We start from the raw sequence: 24,846 nt of genomic DNA, 5'->3' as shown, positions 1-24,846 counted from the left end.
CAGTGAGACCCCTCCTGCCCCAGGTAGGAAACACAAAGAGTGAGCTCGGGGCCCTCCTGTGGTTCCTTTCCTGCTCCCACAGCCTCGCTGACATCTCCCACCCTCTCACTTTGCCCTCAGGAGTGGATCTTTGCCTGTTCCAAGGGTTTTCAAGCCAAACCCAGCAAAAACTGCCCCAGGGTGGTGGTACTGATAAGGGAAGCAGCTACATTATTTTGTAATGATGTTTTATTCCCTAATTGTCTGCTTCACACCCTGAACATGGCTGCTGTAGATTTCAGATGGACCCAGGGGTGGGATGGGGAGATTTGGGCTCCTGCATGCTTTTGGTTCAATCTCTCTCCAGGCTGGACCAGGGACACTGCATTAGATTTTTGTGGGATTGTTTTTTAGCTAGCTCCAAGCCAGAAGGTTCCCTTCCCTTCCCTTCCCTTCCCTTCCCTTCCCTTCCCTTCCCTTCCCTTCCCTTCCCTTCCCTTCCCTTCCCTTCCCTTCCCTTCCCTTCCCTTCCCTTCCCTTCCCTTCCCTTCCCTTCCCTTCCCTTCCCTTCCCTTCCCTTCCCTTCCCTTCCCTTCCCTTCCCTTCCCTTCCCTTCCCTTCCCTTCCCTTCCCTTCCCTTCCCTTCCCTTCCCTTCCCTTCCCTTCCCTTCCCTTCCCTTCCCTTCCCTTCCCCCTTTTTTCCCCCCACCCCTGAAATGTTTTTGGCTTTCCTCATTTTTCCTTTCAGCCCTTCTGGGGAGGCAGTGAGGACCTTGGAGGAGCTGAACCAACATGAGAACAGACATTAAAACATTAAAATCCAGCAGCTCTGGCTGCGGTGAGGAGAAGACCCACACCAGAAGTGCAAGAGGTTCCCAGCTGCTCTGTGAATTCTTTTCTCCCCCTTTCCCGGAGAAATTCAGCCACCACCTTCACCTCTCAGCCACACAGTGAGGTGTGGTTGGGGTGTCAGGTTCAATATTTGTCTGTGCTTTGCAGGTATCTTGCTTTGATAATGAACAGTTTTACCTTTTTTTTAATTTCACTTTCATCCCCTGGTATCCATTCCTCTCATTGGCAGAAGATAAAAGAGTTACTGAAGCCCTCAGAGGAAACACTCAATCCAGGGCATTTCCTCCTGAAATTTGTCTCCATAAAGCTTTTGTGACACCCAGAGCTGGTAGAGAACATGCAGAGGAGACCTGGCCAACCCCAAATCTGCCTTGGATATCTTCCAGCACAAAGTTCACCCTGCTGATGTGAGATCTGGCAGCTCACACCCCTCAGGAGCTGCTGTGAAGGGATTCCAAGGCTGGCAGGGAGATAGAACGCAGAGGAGTTTCCATGGAAAAATGTTTGTTGCTTAAAGTTGGCCTCTAATGGCAGGGATTACAGGAGAAAGCTCTCTAAGCTGCAGCCAAGGATGAAAGTGATGATTAGCACACAGTGCATCACCAACAAGCCCCAGCACAGCTGGGAAATGTTCACCTCCCTGATGGTGACATCAAACTGGCAGGAAGGGCTGCTATCCATGGGGACAGGGTTCCCCAAGCTGGGACAGTGAAACCCCACAAATAAATCATGGATCCCACAGGTACTGCCCTTCCTGAGAGCCACCCGAGGGCAAGGAAAAGCTCTCTTGGGTGAGGGAGATGCTCTGGGATGTGTGACCATGTTCACAGGGGTCTGAGGGAAGAGATGAGGATCTGACTCCATGTTTCAGAAGGCTTAATTTATTATTTTATGATATACATATTATATTAAAACTGTACTAAAAGAATAGAAGAAAGGATTTCATCAGAAGGCTGGCTAAGAATAGAATAAGAAAGAATGATAACAAAGGTTTGTGGCTTGGACAGAGAGTCTGAGCCAGCTCACTGTGATTGGCCATTAATTAGAAACAACCATATGAGACCAATCACAGATGCCCCTGTTGCATTCCACAGCAGCAGATAACCATTGTTTACATTTTGTTCCTGAGGCCTGTCAGCTTCTCAGGAGGAAAAATCCTAAGGAAAGGATTTTTCCATGAAAAGATGTCTGCGACACTGGGATGAGCCTGGAGGGGCAGTTTGGGAGCTGGCAAATGCTCTCTGATGGGGAGGAAACACCTGTGAGAGATGCAAGAGGTGACATTGTCATTGTCCCCTCTCCTCCCAGCTCCCAGGGATCAGCTCAGGCCCCTCTCCTGATCCCTGCTCAGAGCTGGGGTTGGGGCAGTCTGGAAGGGGCACCTGGGGTCTGTCAGCAGCACCTGCAGCCCCTCATCCACCCTGGGAGGAGCAAGGGAAGGAATGGGAGAAGCCCCAGCCCCTTCCCCACTCACACACGGGTCTCAGAGCCCATGGGGTGAACACAGAGTCTCTGGGATGGATGGAAATATTTGGGTGGGCAGCGGGACAGCTGTGTCCCTGTCCCCTGCATCTCTGAGAACCCATGGGAACTGGAACAGTGGCAGGAGCTGAAAGGAACTGTTTGGGATTGTATTTGTGGGGTGCCCCATGGCAGGAGGAAGGAATGATGAGGGCTAATTTATTATTCTATTCTATTCTATTCTATTCTATTCTATTCTATTCTATTCTATTCTATTCTATTCTATTCTATTCTATTCTACTAAAGAATACAGAAAGGATACTTACTGAATGCTGAAAAGATAATAATGAAAACTCCTGACTCTTTCCAGAGTCCCGCCACAGCTTGGCCCCGATTGGCCAAAGAGTGAAAACAACTCCCAGCAGAATCCAATGGAACAATCACCTGTGGGTGAACAATCTCCAAACACATTCCACATGAGCAAAACACAGGAGAAGCAAATGAGATAAGAGTTGTTTTCCTTTTCTCTGAGGCTCCTCAGCTTCCCAGGAGAAAACCCTGGGCAAAGGGATTTTTCCAGAAAATGTGAATGTGAGAGTTTGGGACTAGAGGTAGAGATGATCAAGCACTCAAAGCAAGATGCTCTTCCTGTCATGTGCCACAGAAGGCCCAGACCATGCCCACAGCCTGGTTCCTCTCCTGCACAAGGGCTCCTGGAGGGGCAGAGTGCTGAACTCCCAGCACAATTTCTGGATGAGGATTTCCTCAGTGTGGCTGAAACCGCTCCTGGTTCAGCTCCCACAGGGATGGTTTGTGGCTCCTGCTGGGCTCTGCCTCCATCTCCTGGCAGTGCTTCCACTTGAGCTGTCTCCATCACAAGATGTGAAACCCACAGGTCAGTGTAGTGGGTAGCAACAGCTTCTGCTTCTCTCAAAATGTGTAACTTCCAATTAGAGCTGGAAAAACAGATCCTTGTTGAAAATACACCTAGAGCTAAACCAAGGCCACAGCAAGCTCTGCTCATTAAGGTGGAGCTGACCAGAGGGGCCTGCCTACCTTCCTGGAATCCTTCCTGGAATCCTTCCTTCCTGGAATCCTTCCTCCCTGGAATCCTTCCTGGAATCCTTCCTTCCTGGAATCCTTCCTTCCTGGAATCCTTCCAGGAATCCTTCCTTCCTGGAATCCTTCCTTCCTGGAATCCTTCCTGGAATCCTTCCTTCCTGGAATCCTTCCTGGAATCCTTCCTGGAATCCTTCCTTCCTGGAATCCTTCCTGGAATCCTTCCTGGAATCCTTCCTTCCTGGAATCCTTCCTTCCTGGAATCCTTCCTGGAATCCTTCCTTCCTGGAATCCTTCCTGGAATCCTTCCTGGAATCCTTCCTTCCTCCCTCCTTCTTCCCTTTCCCTTTCCCTTTCCCTTTCCCTTTCCCTTTCCCTTTCCCTTTCCCTTTCCCTTTCCCTTTCCCTTTCCCCTTCCCCTTCCTTTTCCTTTTCCTTTTCCTTTTCCTTTTCCTTTTCCTTTTCCTTTTCCTTTTCCTTTTCCTTTTCCTTTTCCTTTTCCTTTTCCTTTTCCTTTTCCTTTTCCTTTTCCTTTTCCTTTTCCTTCTCCTTCTCCTTCTCCTTCTCCTTCTCCTTCTCCTTCTCCTTCCTTTTCTCCCTGTCATTCCCTTCAAGCTGCTCCATCGTGCCCCAAAGGTTCCTGGGCAAGGATCCATCCTCAGGCTGGGCTTCCCCCCAGCAGATCCCCACTTGCAGCGCTGTCCCTGTCAGAGAGAGGGGCAGGGGGGAGATGGGCCCAGCTCTGGGGCAGGGTGGCTCCTGCAGACAAGCAGCACGTCCATCACCCTGGCTGCCGTGGGTCAGGCAGAAACGCTCCCTGTCCGTGCCCAGCATCACCTCCCTGCCCAGGCATGCCCCCACTCTTTGCTCACTCCCAGCCCTGAGAGGGGTGGCTGATCCAGCACTCCCATCCTCTTGCACAAGAGGTGCTGGGAGCTGCCCCCACCTCCCTGGTGACCTGGATCCAGTGACTCATCCCTAATCTGGGGCTCCATCTCTCCACAGAAGCTTCCCAAGCAGGAGGGCTGCCCCAGCAAGGGCAGGGTGCTGACACTGGCAGAAGAAACTCCCTGGAAAATGTGCAGTGCTCCTCGGAAACTGTGTGATGAAATGCTTTTACAGCTTTGCTGCCTGCAGAAACACTCAGAAAATGTAAAATTTAAAAAAGGAGGAAAACACAAACACCCAGTTGGAATAATAGCTTCTTCCTACATGCAGAGTGCTGGGTGAGGGGTAAATCAAGCAGCTTTCTCACATTTCCCAGGGAATGATCCCATCAGCACTCCAGGGAAGGGGAGCATCCCCTGCCAAAATCCTTCCCCATTTCCATCCCTGCTGGGGGCACATGAGGGAACCAGAGCATTTCTGGGAGCTCCCTGATGTCCTTGCACACAAACCTTGTGGTGCTGGTCACCTTTAGAGAAAGAGGGGAGCTCCCTCCCCCTTGTTTGCATTTTTGGGAACAGGATATCCCCCCAAAGGGACATTGGTGATGTTTGTCTGAGCAGCCCCAGACCCACCGTGCCTCAATCCCTTCCCAAGGCAAACTCCACACACTGCTTTGTCCAAGCCAGTGCAGGGCTCACCCCTCTGCTGCCTCTCCCAGCTCCAGGGAGTGCAATGAGGGATGATTTAGACCCTCATCCCACCCTTCACATCTGGATTAATTCCCTCCTGCCACCCCTCAGTCATCCCTTACCACACTGCAGGCAGAGGTGGTTCCACCTTTCCAACAGGTCCAAAGCCTCAGGGCTGTCCCTGTGACCACCCCTGAGGATTTGCTCCATTTGCTGTGAGCAATTTTGTGCCTCCCTCTGCTTTGCAGAGGCTGCCAGAGCTGGAGCTGGAGCCCATCCCCACCAGAGAGCCCCTCAGCCCCTCTCTGCACTCACATTTCCCAGCCACATCACCCTTCCCACCCTTTGATTTCTGTAAACAGCTCCAGGGGAGGGATTCAGTGCTCAGATTGGGTCAGATCAATTGGGAATTTCAAGGGAAGTGGCAAAGTTTTTGCCCAAAAACTGCCTTTATTCCCTGTTGGAATACTCATTTTTACCTCCCTCTGCCAAGGGGTGGTACCCAGCCAGCCCATTCACTGGGATGCAAACAAGAAATACCCAGGGGATGGATATTTCCATCAGTTTCAGAGGGGAGACCCCAAAGATGGGTCAGGGGAGTGTTTCTGCCACGCTGGTCCTTCTCAGCATCAATACGACCTTCTTCAGCCAGCTGAAATGCCAAAGTAGAGGAGCAAACCCCAAAAAACTTGAATTTCCATCATCTCCATGCCATGGCCAGGTCACAAACCCGAGCATCTCCTGCATGATGGGGCTGGGACCACCCTTGGAGACCTTGCCAGGACCTTCCCAGGGATGGAGCCAGGGCCACCAGGAGGCCAGGCAGGCACAGCCCTGCTGGATGATCCCAGCTGGGAACCCACCAGGAATGGGGGCTTGGACACCTCTGGTCCCCCAGAGGCTCCTGGCAGCTCCAGGCTGTTCATGCCATGTGGAAATGGACTATTTACTGTTCTCCAAGAAAACTCCAGGAGGTGAAGCTGACCCTTCCCAGAGATGGGCCCACCTGCAGATCCCCTTTGTGCCCTCAGAGGAGCTGGGAGCTCTGACTTAGCGTGAAAAACGCCAGTCACTTGTTTTTAAATTTTTAAAAGTTTAATAGTAATAAAATGGTTTTAAAAATAGTAATACAATTAGAGTAATAATAATTTGGATAATGTGAATTAGGACAATATGAGACAATAGAGACAAAGGGTTGTGGATGTCTGGGTACCTTTTCTGGGCAGCACGAGCCCGAAAAAGGACCCACGTTAACAGAGGATTAACCCTTAAAACCAACAGCCTGTTGCATGTTCATACACCTCATACATGATGCATAAATTCCATTCAAACTCAGGACTCTGTCTGGTCATTGTCACCTTCTTCCTCTGAATCCCGACAGCGCCTTCGAGGCGGGAAGAAGTTGGTTTCTTCTGATAATGGGGCAATAAATTCTCTTTCTCTGCAAGATTCAGGTGTCCTGTGGCTGCTATCTTGCTGCAAGTCCTTTCTTTACAAAAAAAAAAAAAAGTATCCTACATAGCATCGTTTCTGTTTTAAGAATTTTTATAACCTGAAACTATATTTAACACAGTACTTAAGAGAATTAATACATCATTCTTATTGTTACTTTCTACCACAACACGTATAATATTCATTTTAATATTTGCAAGAAGCCAGTCATAAAATGCACATTTTTCACACTTAGGCTGGATCATCCAAGCACTTTGGGAGGCGGGCACTGCAAAAACCACCGGGAGCAGCGCAGCCAGGCTGGCTGCTCGCCCGCAGCCTTGGCAGGAGGAGGGAGCGGGCGGGCAGGCGGCGTCAGGGCTCATCCCGGAGCTTCCCGGAGCTTCCCAGCTCATCCCGGAGCATCCCAGCTCATCCCGGTTCATCCCGGTTCATCCCGGAGCATCCCGGCGCTCCCATCCCGGCACCGAGGTAGGCAGGGCTTGGGGAAGGGGCTGGGGGTGTTCCTGCTGCCCCCATTCCCCGGGGATGCTGAGCAGCCCGTTCCCAGCAGGAGAAGGAGCTGCTCAAGCGCTGCGGTGTAAAAGCAGCGTTCGGTGCCCAAGCTGGCTCCCGAGGGCTGGCACACGGACCGGCGCTGTCCCTGTGCCCTCCGGGTTCTCCCCGGGCGGTGAAGGGTTAACTGCGCAGGGCTCAGCCCGTGTTTGCGCCGTGATTCACCCAGCAGCGGGGCCAGGCTGCTCCAGAAGAGCTGAGCCAGCCAGGGTGACTGTGACCGTGCTCACAGGGGTCTGAGGGCGAGGGAAGAGACCAGGATCTGACTCCGTGTTACAGAAGGCTTGATTTATTATTTTATGATATGTATTACATTAAAACTGTACTAAAATAGAAGAAAAGATTCTCCTCAGAAGGCTGGCTAAGAGTAGCAAAAGAAAGAATGAAAACAAAGGCAGCTGTCCCAGACTCTCTGTCCGAGCCAGCTGGACTGTGACTGGCCATTAATTACAAACAACCACAGATGCACCTGTTGCACTCCACAGCAGCAGATAATCAATGTTTACATTTTGTTCCTGAGGCCTGTCAGCTTCTCAGGAGGAAAAATCCTAAGGAAAGGATTTTCCATGAATAGATGTCTGCGACAGGTGGAAGCACAGGGAACATATTGGGGATGGAGAACAGATTGGAGTGAGCTGCCCTGTGGCGTTTGCACGCCTTGCTGTCCCTCCCTGGGGACAATTGAGCTTTGCAGCAATGCCCTGGTGGCTCCAAGGCAGCTTGGCTGTGCGGGATGGAGGGTTCCTGATGAGGGAGATCCCCGAGGGTGGGATTGCAGTGCCCGGGGGCACAGGATGCACGCACAGCCCTGAAAGGGACAAGGGGCAGGACACAGCTCTGTGGGGAAGGCTGACGGAGTGCATGTGTGGAGATGATTTTCTGCCAGTTTTGGGCCCTTCCAGGCAGCAGGATGACTCTGTGGAATGGCTCCTACCCCTTCTACCCCGGGGCCAATGCCTGCTTCCCCTTTGACACCACCCGGGCTGTCATTGTCACCGTGTTCCTCTCCGTGCTGGCCACCTTCATCATCATCCTGCCGGGCATCCCGGGCAGGAGGGTAAGTGGAGGGGCAGGGGCACTTCAGACCTCTGCTCCCTGCCTGTGCATCCCACATTCCTCCCCTTCCCAGCCTCCAGAGCAGATTTGGCAAGCAAAGCTGCCCGGGGCTCTGGCCAGAGCTCTGGGATCTCTGATTGCCATGGGGCTGGGGGAGCTCCATCCCCGCATCAGCACCAAACTCCACCAGCCCAGGCTTCTGAGGCTGCTAGAGCTGATCTTGGCTGGATTTCTCTGTGAAATTCTTTCAGCAGAGTGGAATGGCAGGGTGAGGCTCAGAGATCTCACCCCACCTTGCCAGAGAGCTCGGTGAAAGAGGGAGGTGTGTACAGGGCATGTCCCAGCACTGCTCCCTGTGCCCCGCAGACCCTGCTGGAGCCACACCAGGGGCTGGCTCTGTGCTGGTGCTGCTGCAGGGCTGCTTGAGGGGCTCCTGTCCCCCAAGGGACACCCTACAAATGCCTGGTGGCTCCTTTTTGTTACAGCTGTGGCCAGCTGTCAACACACTGAGGTTTGGGTAAGGGTGGGAATTGCAGCTGAAGATTTTTAGAGGGAATGTTTCCAAACATCCCTTCCCAAAAAAAGGGCTGTCACAGCTTTCTCCAGTGGGTTCTTTTGATGATTTTCTTCCTCTGCCTGGATCTCCCTGCTGCCTTCCCCCACCCCAGCTGGGATGCCACAGGTACCCCCTGCCACCCATCCACCCAGCACATGGGTGACTCCCCAGGGCAGGGACAGGGCTGTTTCTCACCATTTCACAATTTTAAATGATGTGCTTGGTGCTGAGGTGCCTGTGGTAACCCCTGGCTGAGCCCTGTGCCTCCTCTCTGCCCTCTTACAGAGACTCCTGTGGTTCCTGCAGCTGGTGCTGGGGCTCTTCGTGGGAGCAGTGATCCTCAGTGAGTGCTGGGGGGCCCATGGAGGCCCAGAAATGGGGGGGAAAGGTGGGAGAGGGTGAAGGGGTCCCTCAAGAACCAAGCCCAGCCTGTGGGATGAGCTCATGGGGAAGGTGGACACATGTCCTGTGCGTGGGAGGTGGCTCCAGCCATGGTGGAAGGCACCCATCCATCTGCCTGGGGTCTGAAGGCTGGTGGCCACCTCCAGGGCAGTGACCAAAGGCTCAACACCACCTTCCAGGGGCATCAGGGGCTCAGGGGCAAAGCAGTGCCCAGGCAGTGCCCACACATCACCCCACTGCCACCAGGGTGAGGATCTGTGCTGGGCTGGGGAGAAACCAACCCAAGAGGGGCTTTGAGGGTCATTAATGGGGTGATAATGAGGAGGGACACACAGGGACACAGGAATGGCACACAGGGACACAGGAGGGACACACAGGGATACAGGAGGGACATCTAGGACTTCCTCCCCTTGGGGCTAACAGCCCAGCCCTGCATTTGGGGTGAGCTAGGTGATGCTGAGGCCATGGTGACCGTCCTGGCAGGTGCTTCCAGCACCAGGCATCTTGCTGCCAGCTGTGACTAACCCCTGAGGTCTCCACAGATGTGCAGTTCACCAGAGACTGGGAGCATGGCTGGGTGCAGGCCAACACCTCCTACAAGTCCTTCAGCCCCGCGCAGGTGAGCGCTGACATCGGGCTGCACATCGGCCTGGCCGGGCTCAACGTCACGCTCAGGGGTGAGTCTGTGTCCCCTGTGCCCCTCTGCAGCGGCCCCAGCAGCTGCACAGCTGCCCTGCAGCGCCCTGGCAGTGTCTGGGCCCTGCTGTGCCCGTGCTGCTGCTGCGCTGGCAGTGCCCAGGGCTGGCACAGCAGAGCTCAGCCCGTGCCTCCCGCAGGAAACCCGGTGCAGCAGATCAACGAGACCATCAACTACAACGAGCACTTTTCCTGGAGCTTTGGGGAGGATTATGAGCTCAGCTACAGCCAGGGGCTGCACAGGGGGCTGCCCAGCCCCATCCTGTACGTGGCAGAGAAGTTCAGCGGGCAGAGCCCCTGTGGGGTGCACGGGCAGTACCGCATCGCCGGGCACTACGTGTCCCTCACCCTGTGGTGAGTTACAGCCCTGCCCTGCCCTGGGAGCTGGGGAGTACCAGGGACACCAAAGAGATGTTTATGGAGCCACCCTTGTCACTGTAATGGTGGCAAAGCCTGTCTACAGGATTTGGGGTTTTCCTGCTTCCTGGCTTGTCACAGAGTCACAGAATTGTGGGATCGTGGAGTGATTTGGGTTGGGTGGGATCTTAAAGCTTATGTTGCTCTAACCCCCCACCATGGGCAGGGACAACTTGCACTATCCCAGGTTGCTCCAAGTCCCATTCACCTGGCCTGGAACACTTCCAGGGATCACTTCCTTAAATGTCTCCCATGTAAAGCCAGGACAGGCAGCCAGAGCTCCTCTGGGCCTCACCACCCTCACAGGGAGGAATTCCTTCCCAATATCCCATCTAACCCTGCCCTCTGACTGTGGGAAGTTATTCATCCTCATCCTGTCCCTCCATCCCTTGTCTCCAGTCCCTCTCCAGCTCTCCTGGAGCCCCTCCAGGCCCTGGCAGGGGCTCTGAGCTCTCTCCAGAGCTTTCTCTCCTCTCTCAACACCTCAAGCTCTCCCTGGCTCTGGAGCAGAGGGGCTGCAGCCCTTGGAGCATCTTCTGTCCACGTCCCCAGACTCCTCTTATATGTCCTCTGCCTTGATGTCCAAAACTGCAGTCAGAAATGTCATTGAGGGGAAAGCAGACACAGCTGTGGGGCTCATGGTTCCAGATCGCTCCTAAGGACCAGGATAAAGAGTCCAAATTGAGACCCACTGTGAAGGGTCTTCCTTTGCCTGTCCAAGTGGGCACAGACCTGTCCCATGGTCAGGATGGTCCTCCCTGGGGAGGGACCGTCAGGAGGGAGCTCATGGAGCTTGGAGCCCTGGTGTGTGCTGTGATTGTGGGGTCCCAGAGCATCCCCACGAGTCTCAGAGGTCTTGGGAAAGGCACTGCAGGGAAGGGAGAGCCTTGCAATTCCCCATGAATGCAGGTTCCAGGTCCCTGCACCCACCTCCTTTCTCATGTTCAGGAAAAATAATTATCCCCACCCAAACATCCCTGTATTTCAAGACAGAAATATTAACGAAAATTTATTTTTTAGGGTTTTTTTTTTCCTTTGAATCAGAAAAAATCTGTTAGGCTCACCTTCCCAGGGAGCTGAATGCAAGCCCAAGCACAGGGTAGGGCTGGCAGCTGGGTGCACTCCAGGTGCTGGATCAGGGGTGGGCATAGCTAATGGTGCAGCTCTCCAAACAAAGGTGTCCCTGCATGCCATTGTCCCTCCGTGCCATTGTCCCTGCAGGCCATTGTCCCTCTGAACGCTGGGGGTGACCAGCTGTGGACAACCACAAGAATCAGGGAAGAAGTTACTTGGCAGGACTGTTACAATCTGATTATTAGAGACACCCTCTGCCCAAATGAGGGTGCAAATGAGGCCAAATGAGGGTGCAAATGAGGCCACATGCTGAAGTCCATAGTATGGATTTTATGTCGCAGGAAATATGACGTAGACAAAGATGGAAAGAAATAGAAAAGAGAAACTGGGAAGAGAGAGAGAAATTAAGAAAGAAGATATGACCACCCATGGAACCAGACAGTGCCCCATGGATGCTCTTCTGGTCTTCCAGAGGTGGGGAGAGCCCAGGGCTGGCTCAGGTTTGATGAGAACACCCAGGCACCTTCCCTTCACAATTTACTTCCAGGGCATTGCTCCCTGCAAGGGCTCAGACCCTCGGGGGGCTCTGGGGGTTCGTGGCCCCTTCTGTGACACTGCCCAGCCTCTCACACCGGTGTTGAAGCAGCTCTGCCCCCCAGGAGGGGTGACAGCCCCCAGGCCGAGGTGTGAACACAAGCAGTGTCCCCTGTGACCTTCCTGGGAAGGGAGGGGAGCGTTCCAGCTGAGCCTGTTGTGTGAGGGAGGGCATTTGGCACGGTGACAGACAGCACCCTGTGTGAAAAACGCCAGTCACTTGGTTTTTTAAAATTTTAAGGGTTTAATAGTTATAAAATGGTTATAAAAATAGTAATGCAATTAGAGTAATGATAATTTGGACAATTTGGATTAGGACAATTTGAGACAATAGAGACAAAGAGTTATGGATGTCCAGGTACCTTTTCTGGGCAACACAAGCCTGAAAAAGGACCCACATTAACAAAGGATTAACCCTTAAAAACAATAACCTGTTGCATATTCATACACCTCATACATGATGCATAAATTCCATTCAAACACAGGATTCTGTCTGATCATCATCAGCTTTTTCCTTCTAATCCTAGCAGCGGCTTTGAGGTGGGAAGAAGTTGGTTTCTTCTGATAAGAGAGCAATAAATTCTCTTTCTCTGAAAGATTCAGGTGTTCTGTGGCTGCTATCTGGTGCAAGTACCTCATTCCTTTCTTAAAAAATCCCACTAGCATAGTTCTCATTTTAACTACAAAAGTTACATTTTAATTACAAGACTACATTTATTATTAAAGCGTTAATACAGCACTACTAATCAATACATGAAAATACATATGGTAAATATTTGCATAGACCCATATAATGTGCACTTTTCACACCCTGCCTCTCCAGGGTCTGCTTCTCACCAGCCTTTTCCCTCATCTGCCTCAAATCCCAGAGCTTCCTCCTCTTATGCACATCAGAGGGCTTGCCAGCACACACCCCAAAACTCTCCTTCCCCCAAATCCCTCCTTCCCATCACACACCCAAAATCCCTCCTTTTCCCCCCTACAAAGCTCCTGCTGCCTCTGCAAATGGCCAAATGTTTGAGCTATTAAACACTAATATTTCAGATATTTCGGTCTCTCACAGGAACATCCAGAGATTTCCACTCCAGGCCCACAGCCAGAGCAGGGCTGATGCCAAAGCTGCGCCAAGGTGCTTGGGGGGCTTCAGGAAATTCAATGCTGAACATTCCCAGGTGTGGAGATCCCTCTCCACTGCTGCAGGATGTGTCCCACAGCTCCACCACTCATGTCCTTACTCAGTTGTTTGGGTTCATCTCTACATCAGATATCCAGATATCTGCTGGAGCAAGGCCAGCTGGACCACGTTGTCCATGGCTTTATCCCTCCATTGGGACATGGAGAGCAGACCCTGGAGAGCAGATTCTCCAAGCCTGGTGTTTTGTGCTGTTTTGTGGTCCTTTTTCAGGCTGGCCTTCTGCACGTGGCTCATTTCCATCCTGCTCTTCTCCATGTCCATCCTGCTCTATGGTGGCCAGATGCTCCTGCTCACTGGCACGCTGATCCTCTCCTCCCTGCTGCTCTTCTCCACTGCCAGGAACAGCCTGAGGTGCCCCATCCAGTTTGGCCCAGTTTCCTTGAGGACAGACTATGGGGAGTCCTTCTGGCTGGCACTGGCCACAGGTGAGTGCTCAGCCCTGCTTCTGGGGCTTTGCTTTCCTCCTCCATCCCTCCAGAGGTGATGGCCCTCAGCATCTCATCCCTTCCTTCTCCATGGCTGGCCACAGAAAATGATAATTTTAGGTTAGAAGGTTTTAGATTAGAATTATCAAGGTTGGGGAGAGAGAGAGATGAGCAGCGCAGAGAATTGAATGTTTGAAGTTGCCTGCTGGATAGAATTCCCTCTGCCTTTCAGGACCTGCAGCAATCGTTTCCTTTGCTCAAACCAAAATTTTCCGTGTCACAAAATCACCTCCAGGGAGACCAGGTGGTGACTAAATCCCCCTGGTGCTCCAACAGGCTAAACAAATCCAAATTCTCCAGCCTTTCCCTGTGCATGGTGGGCTCCAGCCCCAGCTCTGCCCCCATCCACTGACCTCTCTTTTGTGCTGGGGAGCCCACAGTGATTGCAGAATTGAGGTGGGGAAAGAGAAAAAAGCCTTTTCCTGCCTGCTGGGTGATGCCACACATCCCTGGTGTGCAGCTGGGACCTGCAGAGCTGTCTCTCTGTGTGTTTGCAGGGCTGCTGTGCCTGCTCCTGGGGCTGGCCATCGTCATCCTCAACTCAGTGCAGCCACAGAAGCTGAAGCTCATCTTCAGCCTGGACAGGAGCAGCGAGGAGGAGCAGTGGGAGCAGTCCTGGCTGCCAGCCCAGCCCAGCTGCTCTGCACAGGGCGGGTTCATGGTCCCCCTTGGGGAGCTCTGCCCTGGGACAGCCACCCGGCTCTGAGGCACAGGGGACAGGGCAGGGCTGCAGGGGCCGCTCCTGAACCCACCAAATCCATCAGGAGCCCGGCTGGGAAGGGACAGGACAAGGACCAAGTGATAAAATATCCAGAGCTGAAAAAGTGTTTCAAATACAACCATTTTTGTTGGGTTTGGTGTGTTCTTTGGTTGTGTTTCTTCTTTTTTCTGTTTTACTGCCATCCCAGCAAACCCCGAGTCCTCCCCAGCATACAGAGATTAACTCACAACAAACTGGGGACAAAACAAGTAACTGCAGACTCACAGCCATGAACCAAAGGAAAATCAGAGCCCACAAGTGCCCCTCACCCTGAAGACCCTTGAAAATCCCCCCCTCCCTTGGACGCTGCTCCACCAGCAGGCAGGAGGCTGAGATGGAGCTGTGCCACCACTGCACCCCACGCCTGCTCTCAGTGTGAGGGGATGAGCAGGATGGCAGAGAGAACACAATTCAGGAGGATGATGGAGGAACCAGACCAGGAGGGAGGAGGAGGTGTGAAAGGAGCAGCAACAGTGCCCTGGAGAGCAGCTAAAACCAATTAGGGAGAGCTGAGCAGCACATCCAGTCTGGGTTCCTCCTGGGTTCCTCATGACAAAGGTTCCTTAGTGGGTTTCTTAGCCCCTGAAATGTGCCAAGGAGACATTTGTCCCCATGGGAAGGAAATGGTGCTGCTGGCTGCTTGGCAGGAGTGACCTCCAGATGTGCCCCATGGGCCATTCTTAAGAAACCAGCCCCCTAAATGTCCACAGTGTTTCAAAGCAGAGGGGTTTTAGTAAAGTTTTATTGAAAATAATTCCAGTGCAGAACAAAGCACATTAGTGACACACAAACATCATCCGACAGAAATGAGTAACTTGCCAGCAAGGATCTCGGTAAGAAAAGTAAAAATATTGAAATGATGTACTTTACAGTTAATTGGAATGAAGGTGCCCAGGTTTCCGGCATTCAGATATGGAATCCCAGAATGGTTTGGGTTGGAAAGGGGCCTTAAAGCTCATCTTGTTCCACCCCCTACCATGGGCAGGGACACTTTCCACTATCCCAGGGTGCTCCAAGCCTGTCCAGCCTGGCCTGGAACACTTGCAGGGATGGGGCAACTAGAGCTGCTCTGGGCACCCTGTGCCAGGGCCTCATGACCCTCACAGGGATGAATTCCTTCCCAATCTCCCATCCATCCCTGCCCTCTGGCAGTGGGAGCCATTCCCTGTGTGCTGTCCCTCCATCCCTTGTCCCAGTCCCTCTCCAGCTCTCCTGGAGCCCCTTCAGGCCCTGCCAGGGGCTCTGAGGTTTCCCTGGAGCCTTCTCTGGTCCAGGTGAGCACCCCCAGCTCTCCCAGCCTGGCTCCAGAGCAGAGGGGCTCCACCCTCAGAGCATCTCCATGGCCTCCTCTGGGCTCTCCAGCAGCTCTGTGTCCTCTCTGGAGGCAGCTCTGCAGGTGGGGTCTCACCTGAGTGGGGCAGAGGGACAGAACCCCCCTCCCTCCCCTCCATCCCAGCCATCTGAGTGTGCTCCAGCTGGACAGGGATTCATTCCCCACTCTCCTCCCTCTCCTATGGCATCTCTTTGGCCCACACTAGGCTACAATTTCATCTAATAAAGGCCAAATTTGAAGGTGAAAAGGATCAAATCAGCACATCCCCCTCAGCAGACTCCATGGTACATTTACTCAGTGTTTGTTTCTGGAGCAGGTTTTTTATTCCAGCTCCTGCAGAAGCTGGATCCATACCTGGCTTTCCTGGATACACCTACACAAAAAATGTCATGTTTGGGGAAGAAATGAGCAGTTTAACCCCAGGCTTTTGGAGTGGCAGATGCTCCCAGGCAGAAATGTGAGCCATGAGTGTTTCTCAGTTTCTTTGGGAACAGATCCTTGGAGAATGGAGCAAGAAGGGCCTGGGTTCCTCCTGGGACAGGGTGCCCAGGTGGGTGTGCAGCCCCAGTCTCAGTGAGCTGCTCTGGCACAGATCACAGGAGGCACAGCCTGGGAAGGGCTTGCCAGCAAGGACCCATCCCAGTGTGTGTTCAAAGGCAGCTGGATGGGGAAAGGCATCTCTGGGGACATCAAGGAGGATTTGTTCTGCCCATTTGAGTCCATCCTCAGGGAAAAAGTGAGGACTTTCTTCTAGACACTGTTGATTTCAGTGGGCTCAGGCAACTGGCTCTTGCTGACAAAGTGAGGGTTGATGAACACCTCAGGCAGCTCCTCTGCTTTGTCCTCACGGAGATCAAAGAAAGTTTTCAGCAGGTCCAGGTTGAGGTGGTGCATTGCCACGACGGTGGTCCCAGCCACCAAACAGAGCAGGCCTGGAACAAACACACGCTCTGATGGGGTCCTGTCACCCCAGCAGTGTCCCCACCCCTTGTAGGATTGTCCCCTGTCAGAGGACAATGCCTTTCCTTATGGAAGGTGGCCTTCCATTGCATGAGCTGTTCTAAGCATCCTCAAGCCCAGGCACAGGTCTGAAAACCCAGGAGGGTGACCCCAATTCACCTCAGGAGCTGTGAGTGCCTTGAGATGAGGATGGTGCCTGTCCTTTTCCCACCCCTCTCCACACCTCTGCCAGGATCTGCATGCCAAGGCCCAGGCTGGGGCTCTGGGGAGATGCACTTCCCATTTTGGGGGAAATCCTGGGACTCAGGGATGTTTCCTGGGGCACCCCAATGCTCTCACCAACTGCTAGCATGAGCCAGAAGGATCCCCCATAGGCCACGTGCAGGGTGCTGCTCCCAATCTGGATGGGGCACATCGGGGAGTTCCTCACGGTGGAGAAGGAGAGCAGGGAGAAGATCATGAAGGCCCCAGTGGCCAGGAGCATGTATCCTCCATAAACCAGGGCAGGCATGGAGAGCAGGATGTTGGAGATGATCCACGTGCAAAAGGCGACCCTGGAGGCAGGAGGAGACCAAGGGATGAGTGGTGAGAGTGCCATGGGTTAGGGTGCTCTGTGTGAGGATTTCCATGTGTTGGGAGCACTTTGGGCTCCAGGAGCACTGCAGGAGGAGGAGAAGCTCTGTGGGCAGGCAGGAATGATCCCTAATCCCCACGCTGAGCAAGTGCACGTGCCAGGCTCACATTGCTCCATCCAGAAGCCTCTCCTCCTCCCATTGCTCAGCCCACACACGTCACCAGCCCCAAGGAGGCTGTGGCAGCCCCCTCAGTGCATCTGGACCATCCCAGCTACCTGTCCTGCCACACATGGGGCAGCCTGGTCCCTGAGAGCAGCACCAGGACTGGGATGAGTGCAGGAGCAGGCAAAGGCCATGAGCAGTAGCTCTGCACTTGCTGAGGAGCTGGGCTACAGAAGAAAGCCTCTGCTATGGGCCAGGAGCTCCTGATCCATGGTAGAACCAGGCTCCTTCCCTATTTTCCATGTCCATGCTGTCTGTCACAGACATCTTTTATGAAAAGTCCTTTCTTTAAGATTTTTCCTCCTGAGAAGCTGACCGGCCTCAGGAACAAAATGGAAACATTGATTATCTGCTGCTGTGGAATGCAACAGGTGCATCTGTGATTGGTCTCATGTGGTTGTTTCTAATTAATGGCCAATCACAGTCAGCTGGCTCAGACTCTCTCTCCCAGACATAAACCTTTGTTATCATTCTTTCTTTTGCTATTCTTAGCTAGCCTTTAGAGGAAATCCTTTCTTCTATTCTTTTAGTATAGTTTTAATATAATATATGTCATAAAATAAATCAAGCCTTCTGAAACATGGAGTCAGATCCTCGTCTCATCCCTCATCCCCAGACCCCTGTGAACACCACCACAAGCTGTCAAACCCCAGGCAGGGAGAGCAGCCCTGCAACGGTTCGTGATGGCCAGCACATGCTGGAAGCGGGTCCCCATCTCCTGCCAGCTGGGGACAGCTCTCCCCCAGCCCACGTGGGCACTGACAGATCTCTGACCTTGCCAAAGAGTCGAGATCAGCTCCACAGTAACAGCAGCAGGAACTTTTCCCCACCTGATCCAATCTTAGATACAAAATCCCCTCACAGGTAGGGCTGGGAGAGTCCTTCATGGGCCATGGGCCTCTCTGGGCCACCAAGGACAGCAGCTTCAGCTCCATCCATGGGGTTGGACTTGTGCCACCATCACCACACCACAGCAGGGACCTGCAGCACGTTCCTCTCTCCTGTGCCCACCCTGTGGGTTTGTCCAGCAGGGAGAACCTGAACTTCTCTGCTCATCCCAAAGTGTCTACAGTGCCCGGCAGGGCCCCCTCCATGCACACAGCTTCCCTCCTGCAGGATGCAATCCCACCCATCCCAAAGGCCATGGGGAAGGGCAGCCAAGCTCCCCACACCCCATGGTGGCAGCAGGACAGGACAGGGCAGGGGGGCTCACCAGAGCATGGCTGAGGCGTAGTGCCCGGCGATGCGGTACTGCCCGTGCACCCCACAGGGGCTCTGCCCGCTGAACTTCTCTGCCACGTACAGGATGGGGCTGGGCAGCCCCCTGTGCAGCCCCTGGCTGTAGCTGAGCTCGTAATCCTCCCCAAAGCTCCAGGAAAAGTGCTCGTTGTAGTTGATGGTCTCGTTGATCTGCTGCACCGGGTTTCCTGCGGGAGGCACAGGCTGAGCTCTGCTGTGCCAGCCCTGGGCACTGCCAGCGCAGCAGCAGCACGGGCACAGCAGGGCCCAGACACTGCCAGGGCGCTGCAGGGCAGCTGTGCAGCTGCTGGGGCCGCTGCAGAGGGGCACAGGGGACACAGACTCACCCCTGAGCGTGACGTTGAGCCCGGCCAGGCCGATGTGCAGCCCGATGTCAGCGCTCACCTGCGCGGGGCTGAAGGACTTGTAGGAGGTGTTGGCCTGCACCCAGCCATGCTCCCAGTCCCCTGTGAACTGCACAACTGCCAGGAAAAATGAAGCAGGGGTTAAAGCAGGTCCAGGCTTTGCTGTGCTCAAGGGGAGAATCACAGGTGAGTGGCAGCATTCCCACCATGGCACTGGGAGGGAGTGTTGGGAGGGCAGGAATGCTGATTCAGCCACCAGGACGTGCCCCAACCAGCTCCCACACCCTGCAGAGCTCGGGTCCTCCCCTTGCTAAGCATCCACTCCCTGGATCCGGGAACAGCAGGGCTCTGATCCCCAGGCATGGACATCCTGATCTGATTCCTGCTTGGACATCCTCTCCAGAGCTTCCCTGCCAGCTGCCCACCATGGCAAGCACCACAGCACCCAGGGTTCAGAGATGAGCCACAGGAACAGGGGTGAGTCTCATTTCCCACATCCAGCTCCCTGAATTGCACTGTTAGTGAATAGTAAAAGTCATTGTCAAAAGGAGAGGTTGAGAGGGGTGGGAAGTGCCATCACAGCTTGGGCAGCCATTCCAGCTGGGAAAAAAAGAAAAATCGGAAGCTTTTCTGGTCTATGTTTTTGGGAACAAGGTATCTTTTTGGAAGCACTTCCACTTTGCAGTGGGGTTCATTTTCCAGTGAAGGTAAAGCCGATGGTTTGATGCTAGGCTGAACAAAACCTTCCTGAGAAAATGTTCAGTTGCTGAGTCAACTTGTGAGGGCACTGATGCAGTGGGAGCTCCACAGGAATGTTTCTGGCTGCAGGGGTGAGTGTGCCCTGACGCTGCCTCAGGAACAGTGTGTTCCTCCCTGTGCCCCAGCAGAGCCCTGTCCCACAGTGGGGCTGTGCCTCTGCAGGGCTGGGCTGTGGCTGTGGCACCAGCCCTGGCCTCCACCCCTGTGCCACCTCCAGCCTGGCACCAGGGTCTCAGGTGGCTCTGGTGGCATCTCCCACACCCTGGGATGGTCCCTGTGCCCCTCAGCTGGTCCCAGCCTGGCTGCCTAATCCTGGTGTCTAGTCAAATCAGAGCTGAATCTTTTAGGTCACCATCATCTCTCTCTAAGCAGTCCATCTTGTCCTTCACAGCAAAAGGGATGCTTTGATTTAGGGTCAGGGCTGGTTTCTCTTGCCACTGGCGTCTTCTGTCCCCTCAGTACATCTTTTCTTACCCATCCTTGCCCAGAGCTGGAAATCCCACTGCCTGGTCTCCACCATCAGTTATTATAGCAGATTTCCTGGTTTTTTATCAAATTAAATCCTCTCCTTCATCTCCTCTGGCCTTGCTCCTTGGGAGGTGTTTACCCCACCACTGCAATCTCTGCCCTGCCTGTGCTTTATTCCAACCTGCTCCCTCCACATCACTGCCAGGCTCCTCACAATCTCCAAACACGCCTGGCCACAGCACAAGAGGGCTCACAGAGTGAGGGGAACAATGGAAAACTGGTGAGGAGGACTGCAAACACATCAAGCAATGTGTAGGAAACCCCAGAGATCACAGTGAGCACTGTCTAGCCCTGTGTGTTGGGGAAGAGGAGCACCTATTGAACGAGGGAAGATCAAAGCACATCAGTGAGCTACACCTGCACAAATCCCTGCAAACCAGGTGCAAACAGCAGGTTTGGTGACCCTTGGTGCCAGTGCCCTCCCTGTCTCTACCCAGTGCTGCTCTGGGGGTCCCTTGGAGGGCAGGAAAATGAAAATAAACCTGCTCTCTGCATTTCATCCATGCCTTTGTGCTTGTTCCTCACCCTGCCTGTGTCAGGTTGTCCACACAGCTGGAGGAACACGGGGCTGTGCAGCCTGAAGGAGCTGGGGCTGCTTGAGTTACACCAGCAAAACCCTCAGAAATAACCACAGACGCCTCCAAGCACCCTCAGCCCAGGGAAGGGAAAAGGAAAGGAAGGGAAAGCCATTTTGAGAACTGTGTGACTGCTTTGAAGAGCAAGGCTAAGGCAGACGCCACGAGCAGCTGTGGTTGTGCCCCTCAGCTCACATTTCCCAGCCCCAGGGTTCAGTCCTTCCCCACAGGTTCAGTCCTTCCCCCTGAGCCATCCAAACCCGGGGGGCTGCCCAGAGCCATCCATCCATCCCCAGAGCTGCCCTGAGCTATCCAAACCCAGGGACTGCCCTGCACTCACCGACAATCACCACTCCCACAAAGAGGCTGAGGAGAACACGGAGAGTCCAGTACAGCCTCTGCAGGGTGAGAAGTGGGACATGAGGCAGCAGGAACAGCAGAAACAGCCCTGCCTCTGCTCCTGCCTCTCCCTGAACCCCAGAGCTGCCCATCCTCGGGTTCCCAGCACCCAGAGCCCTCATGCCCGGGGTCCCAGCATGTGGAGCACCCCATGCCCAGGGTCCCAGAACCCAGGGTCGCCCATGCCCGGGGTCCCGGCACCCAGGGCTGCCCATGCCCAGGAGGGTCCCAGCACCCAGGGCACCCCCTCCCCGGGGTCCCAGCATGCGGGGCACCCCATGCTCGGGGTCCCAGCACCCAGAGCCGCCCGTGCCCAGGGTCCCAACACCCAGAGCCCTCATCCCCGGGGTCCCAGCATGCGGGGTACCCCATGCCTGGGGTCCCAGACCCCCCATCCCCGGGGTCCCAACACCCAGGGCACCCCATCCCCGGGGTCCCAGCATGCGGGGTACCCCATGCCTGGGGTTCCAGCACCCAGAGCCGCCCATGCCCGGGGTCCCAGCATGTGGGGCACCCCATGCCCAGGGTCACGCACCGCCCGGCCGCGGATGCCCGGGATGATGAGCAGGAAGCAGCAAGCCAGCGTGAGGAACACCACGGTGACTATGATGGTGCTGATGTCAAACACGGCAGCCTTCCTCTGCTGCGGGTAGAAGGGGTAGACGCCATCGAACAGAGTCATCCTGCACCTCCAGGAGCCTGCGGGACAGAGCTGTGACACCCTGTGCTGTCCTGCCTGGGTGCCTCCAGCCAGTGGTGGCTCCGTTCTGGAATAACCAGCTGAGGGAGGTGCACCTGAAGGGTCCCCAGAGGGACAAGGAAATGTGACGCTGGCAGCGAGGCGGGCAGAGCGCTCAGAGCACTCCCAGCAGAGGACACGCCACCCAAATCCCTCCTGGAGGAGAGGAGAGGAGGTGCCGGGGGCAGGCCCAGCAGCCTCAGGGGCCGTGGCACCCCAGGAGACACCAGCCCTGGTCCTAAGGAGCAGCCCCAGAGCAGGAACCTGTCGAGCAGCTCCTGCCTGCACAGGGCCAGGCCTTTCTTTCCTCCTTGGGGTGGAAGTGCCCAAGCCCACTGGGGGAACTTCCCAGTGGGGAAAGAACGCAGAAGTATTTTCCTTCAAAATGACAAGGAACCACTGAAAATTGGATTTCACAATAGCAAAATGATCCCCAGCCAGGGGCCAGCAGTGCCAAGTGGAACAAAGCCCATTTCTCCCATTCCTGCCCATTTCCTCCAAGAAGATTTTCCCAGGAGCTGCTGGTCTGGTGAAGGAGGAAGAGGAAGGATTGGTCCTGCACGTGGCTGAGAGGGGCCAGAAGCAGCCCCCATTCCCAGCATGAGGGTCCAAAGAACACTCAAAACTCTATCAGCACATCTCAAGGCTGAAGGAAGCTGAATGATATAAAATTAAAAGGTGTGTGCGATTCACACAGATGACCTTGACCTTCCTCTGGCACTCCACTTCCAGCAATTACACACCTTATTCCTGTGCCTGCGTTAGATCTTCTCTACCAAAACTGATAATTTGCTTAGTCCTCTTGTTTTGCTCATTTAATAACCTCTCTGCATGTCACTGCCCCAGGAAGTTTGCTAAAGTCAGGGAATGCCAGAGCTGATCTGACTCTTGTCCAAGCTGCATTTTATTCTGTTGCTGTACAGAGCAGGTGATTTTATTCTCATTTTCACAAAAACAGTTTTAATCATATTTTTGGGTAAGATCCAACCCAGAGCAATTCAGCCACAAAAAGCTGGTCCCAAATCCCTGGAGGTGAGTGGGGACCACAATAATTATCATAAAACAGTTTGTTTAGGCAGCTGAATTGCTTTTCAATACATAAAGCAATATTTGGTTTGAGAATCATTTTCTGTCCAGCAACCCAGATAATAACAGCAAAGAGTGGAACAGAGACTGGAATTTTACAATGGCTCTGAATTTAACTTGACTGCTACAGACTGACAGAGCTGTTGTGTGCTTTTAAAAATCTTTTTTGGGGCTATTTTGCTGTAACAGGTTTGGGTTTATTTCTTGGAAAGCCAAACCTGGAGAAAGGCAGATTTCAAGTGTATTTATTTACCTGGCAAGAGGAGCTGCAGCTGATTCCTGATGCTCCTGAAGCCCAGCAAAAGTGCCCACAAAACAGTCAGAGCTGCTGCAAGAAAAGAAATAAATGAGTAGTTTAACCTAGGACAGATTAAATCATAATGGCTTGAATTCCACTTGTTCCTGGTACCTTTGCCCAAATTTCCTATGAGATACAATGAAGCAGGAGACATTTCCAAGTGTACATTCACCAAAACACAACTCTTCGGAGTTTAAAACTTTAAAAAACAGAACATAGCATGGAGAATGCTGTCTTGTTAAATTTAAATTTAGATTTCAACCAACACCAATGGATGTTTGCATTTCTGTATGCTGGGACTCGTTTTATAGAGAATTTCCAGGGAAACAACTCTGGATGTCTGTCCATCTTTCTCCCTTGATTGCTCTTCTGGCATTTTTGCAGCTCTTTGGCACTTTTTGCAGCTTTAAGTAGAAAAGTGATGCCTACAGCTCACAGCAGGAGAAACTGAGCTTGTTGCACCTTGTGAAGCATCCTCCACTCTGAAGCTGTGACCTTAGAGGGGACCTGGGGGTCCCTCTGTCACAGCATATGGAGGGGGGAAAAACTGCAAATATCTCCAAGGAAGGATCAGCAGTTCAGCAGAAACAGACAAGTTAATCTCATATTTTAAAATAGTGGGGATCTGGAAGAGAGAAAGACAAAGGAGGCAGAAAGTTTGCCCAAACCCCAGAAGTTTCTCCTTACAGAATCTCCACTTCCATGCTCCAGAATGGATCAGGATAAAGGGATTTTTTTTGGAAGTGGTCAGCCAAAAAACTTCTGGTGGCAGAGCAAGCAGCAATCCTGGCTGGGGCTAACAACAATCCTAGCTGGGTCGCTCGGGGCTGCAGATTGGTATTTTCCATTGGAAAACAATAACCCTGTCCCCTGGAAACTGAAACAGCAGAACTGCAATTCCCAGCGGGGGAAAGAGGGTCGAGGAGGGAACCTGGCTGCGCTTTCCTGCCCCTGTAACAGGATGGAATAGAAGGAACCGAGGGTTAGTGCAGGTGGAAGCATCCTCCCCTGGCAGCCCCCCGCAGCAGGGGCCGGGGTGGGGGTGCCGCCCCCTCCCTCCACATACCTGTTCCTCCTCCTCCTCCTCTTCCTCCTGCTGCTGCTGCCGTTCTTGCGGGCGGCTCCGTCCCGCTCGGCGCTCTTATAGGGCGCGGGCCGTATGTAACCCGCGGAGCGCCCGCCCCAGCGCACTGCCGCCGCCCGCAGCGCTCCCGGCGAGGCCGCAGCGGCACCGGGGGACACCGGGGGGACAGGACAGCGAAAAACCGGGGACACGCGGTAACTGCCCGCAAGGGGATCGGAATGGAGGGCACACGGGTGGGGGAAAGGGAGGTGCAGCGGCTCGGGGTACAGGGACACTCGCGGTCCCCGTTGTGCGTGTGGTCCCCGTTGTGCGTGTGTCTGAGGCCGTGGTGTCCGCACTTGGAGGATGTTTGAGGGGCCGGGGCCACGCGTGTCCCTGCCTGGGGTCGGGACCGAGCCCACACGTGTCCCTGCCTGTCTGGGGGACCGGGATCGAGCCCACACGTGTCCCTGCCTGTCTGCGGGACCGGGACCGAGCCCACGCGTGTCCCTGCCTGTCTGAGGAACCGGGGTCA

At 53.9% G+C, this 24,846-nt stretch overlaps 3 protein-coding genes across 5 annotated transcripts in view; 2 read left to right on the top strand and 1 right to left on the bottom strand.

The window, feature by feature from the left end:
- The first annotated feature begins 6,704 nt into the window (after positions 1–6,704).
- LOC132079594 (dual oxidase maturation factor 1-like) lies at positions 6,705–14,263 on the top strand. Of its 2 annotated transcripts, none has more exons than XM_059482317.1 (7): positions 6,705–6,851; positions 7,822–7,992; positions 8,833–8,890; positions 9,492–9,626; positions 9,786–9,999; positions 13,136–13,350; positions 13,908–14,263. In XM_059482317.1, exons 2-7 carry the CDS (start codon positions 7,846–7,848, stop codon positions 14,114–14,116), a joined length of 978 nt encoding a protein of 325 aa, XP_059338300.1. In that variant the 5' UTR covers positions 6,705–6,851; positions 7,822–7,845; the 3' UTR covers positions 14,117–14,263. The 2 variants fall into 2 exon arrangements, with proteins under 2 accessions (XP_059338300.1, XP_059338301.1); XM_059482318.1 differs by having other exon boundaries at positions 6,706–6,851; positions 7,838–7,992.
- A 640-nt stretch (positions 14,264–14,903) lies between these two features.
- Positions 14,904–23,275, bottom strand: DUOXA2 (dual oxidase maturation factor 2). Of its 2 annotated transcripts, XM_059482266.1 has the most exons (7): positions 23,204–23,275; positions 21,661–21,824; positions 21,067–21,124; positions 18,847–18,981; positions 18,474–18,687; positions 16,803–17,017; positions 14,904–16,435 (listed from the first exon to the last, which is right to left on the bottom strand). In XM_059482266.1, exons 2-7 carry the CDS (start codon positions 21,805–21,807, stop codon positions 16,254–16,256), a joined length of 951 nt encoding a protein of 316 aa, XP_059338249.1. In that variant the 5' UTR covers positions 21,808–21,824; positions 23,204–23,275; the 3' UTR covers positions 14,904–16,253. The 2 variants fall into 2 exon arrangements, with proteins under 2 accessions (XP_059338249.1, XP_059338248.1); XM_059482265.1 differs by lacking the exon at positions 23,204–23,275 and having other exon boundaries at positions 21,661–21,882.
- The window catches only part of DUOX2 (dual oxidase 2), a 32,020-nt gene continuing 26,392 nt past the window's right edge, over positions 19,219–24,846 (top strand). The window contains exon 1 of the mRNA XM_059482267.1: positions 19,219–19,341. Within this exon, the coding sequence (XP_059338250.1) occupies positions 19,323–19,341 (19 nt within the window). The 5' untranslated portion in view covers positions 19,219–19,322. The remainder of the gene's footprint in view (positions 19,342–24,846) is intronic.

The sequence above is a fragment of the Ammospiza nelsoni genome, chromosome 14 (assembly GCF_027579445.1).
Source record: "Ammospiza nelsoni isolate bAmmNel1 chromosome 14, bAmmNel1.pri, whole genome shotgun sequence".
Taxonomy (NCBI): domain Eukaryota; kingdom Metazoa; phylum Chordata; class Aves; order Passeriformes; family Passerellidae; genus Ammospiza; species Ammospiza nelsoni.
Note: the sequence above shows the minus strand (reverse complement) of the source record. Positions and strands in the feature narration are given on the sequence as shown.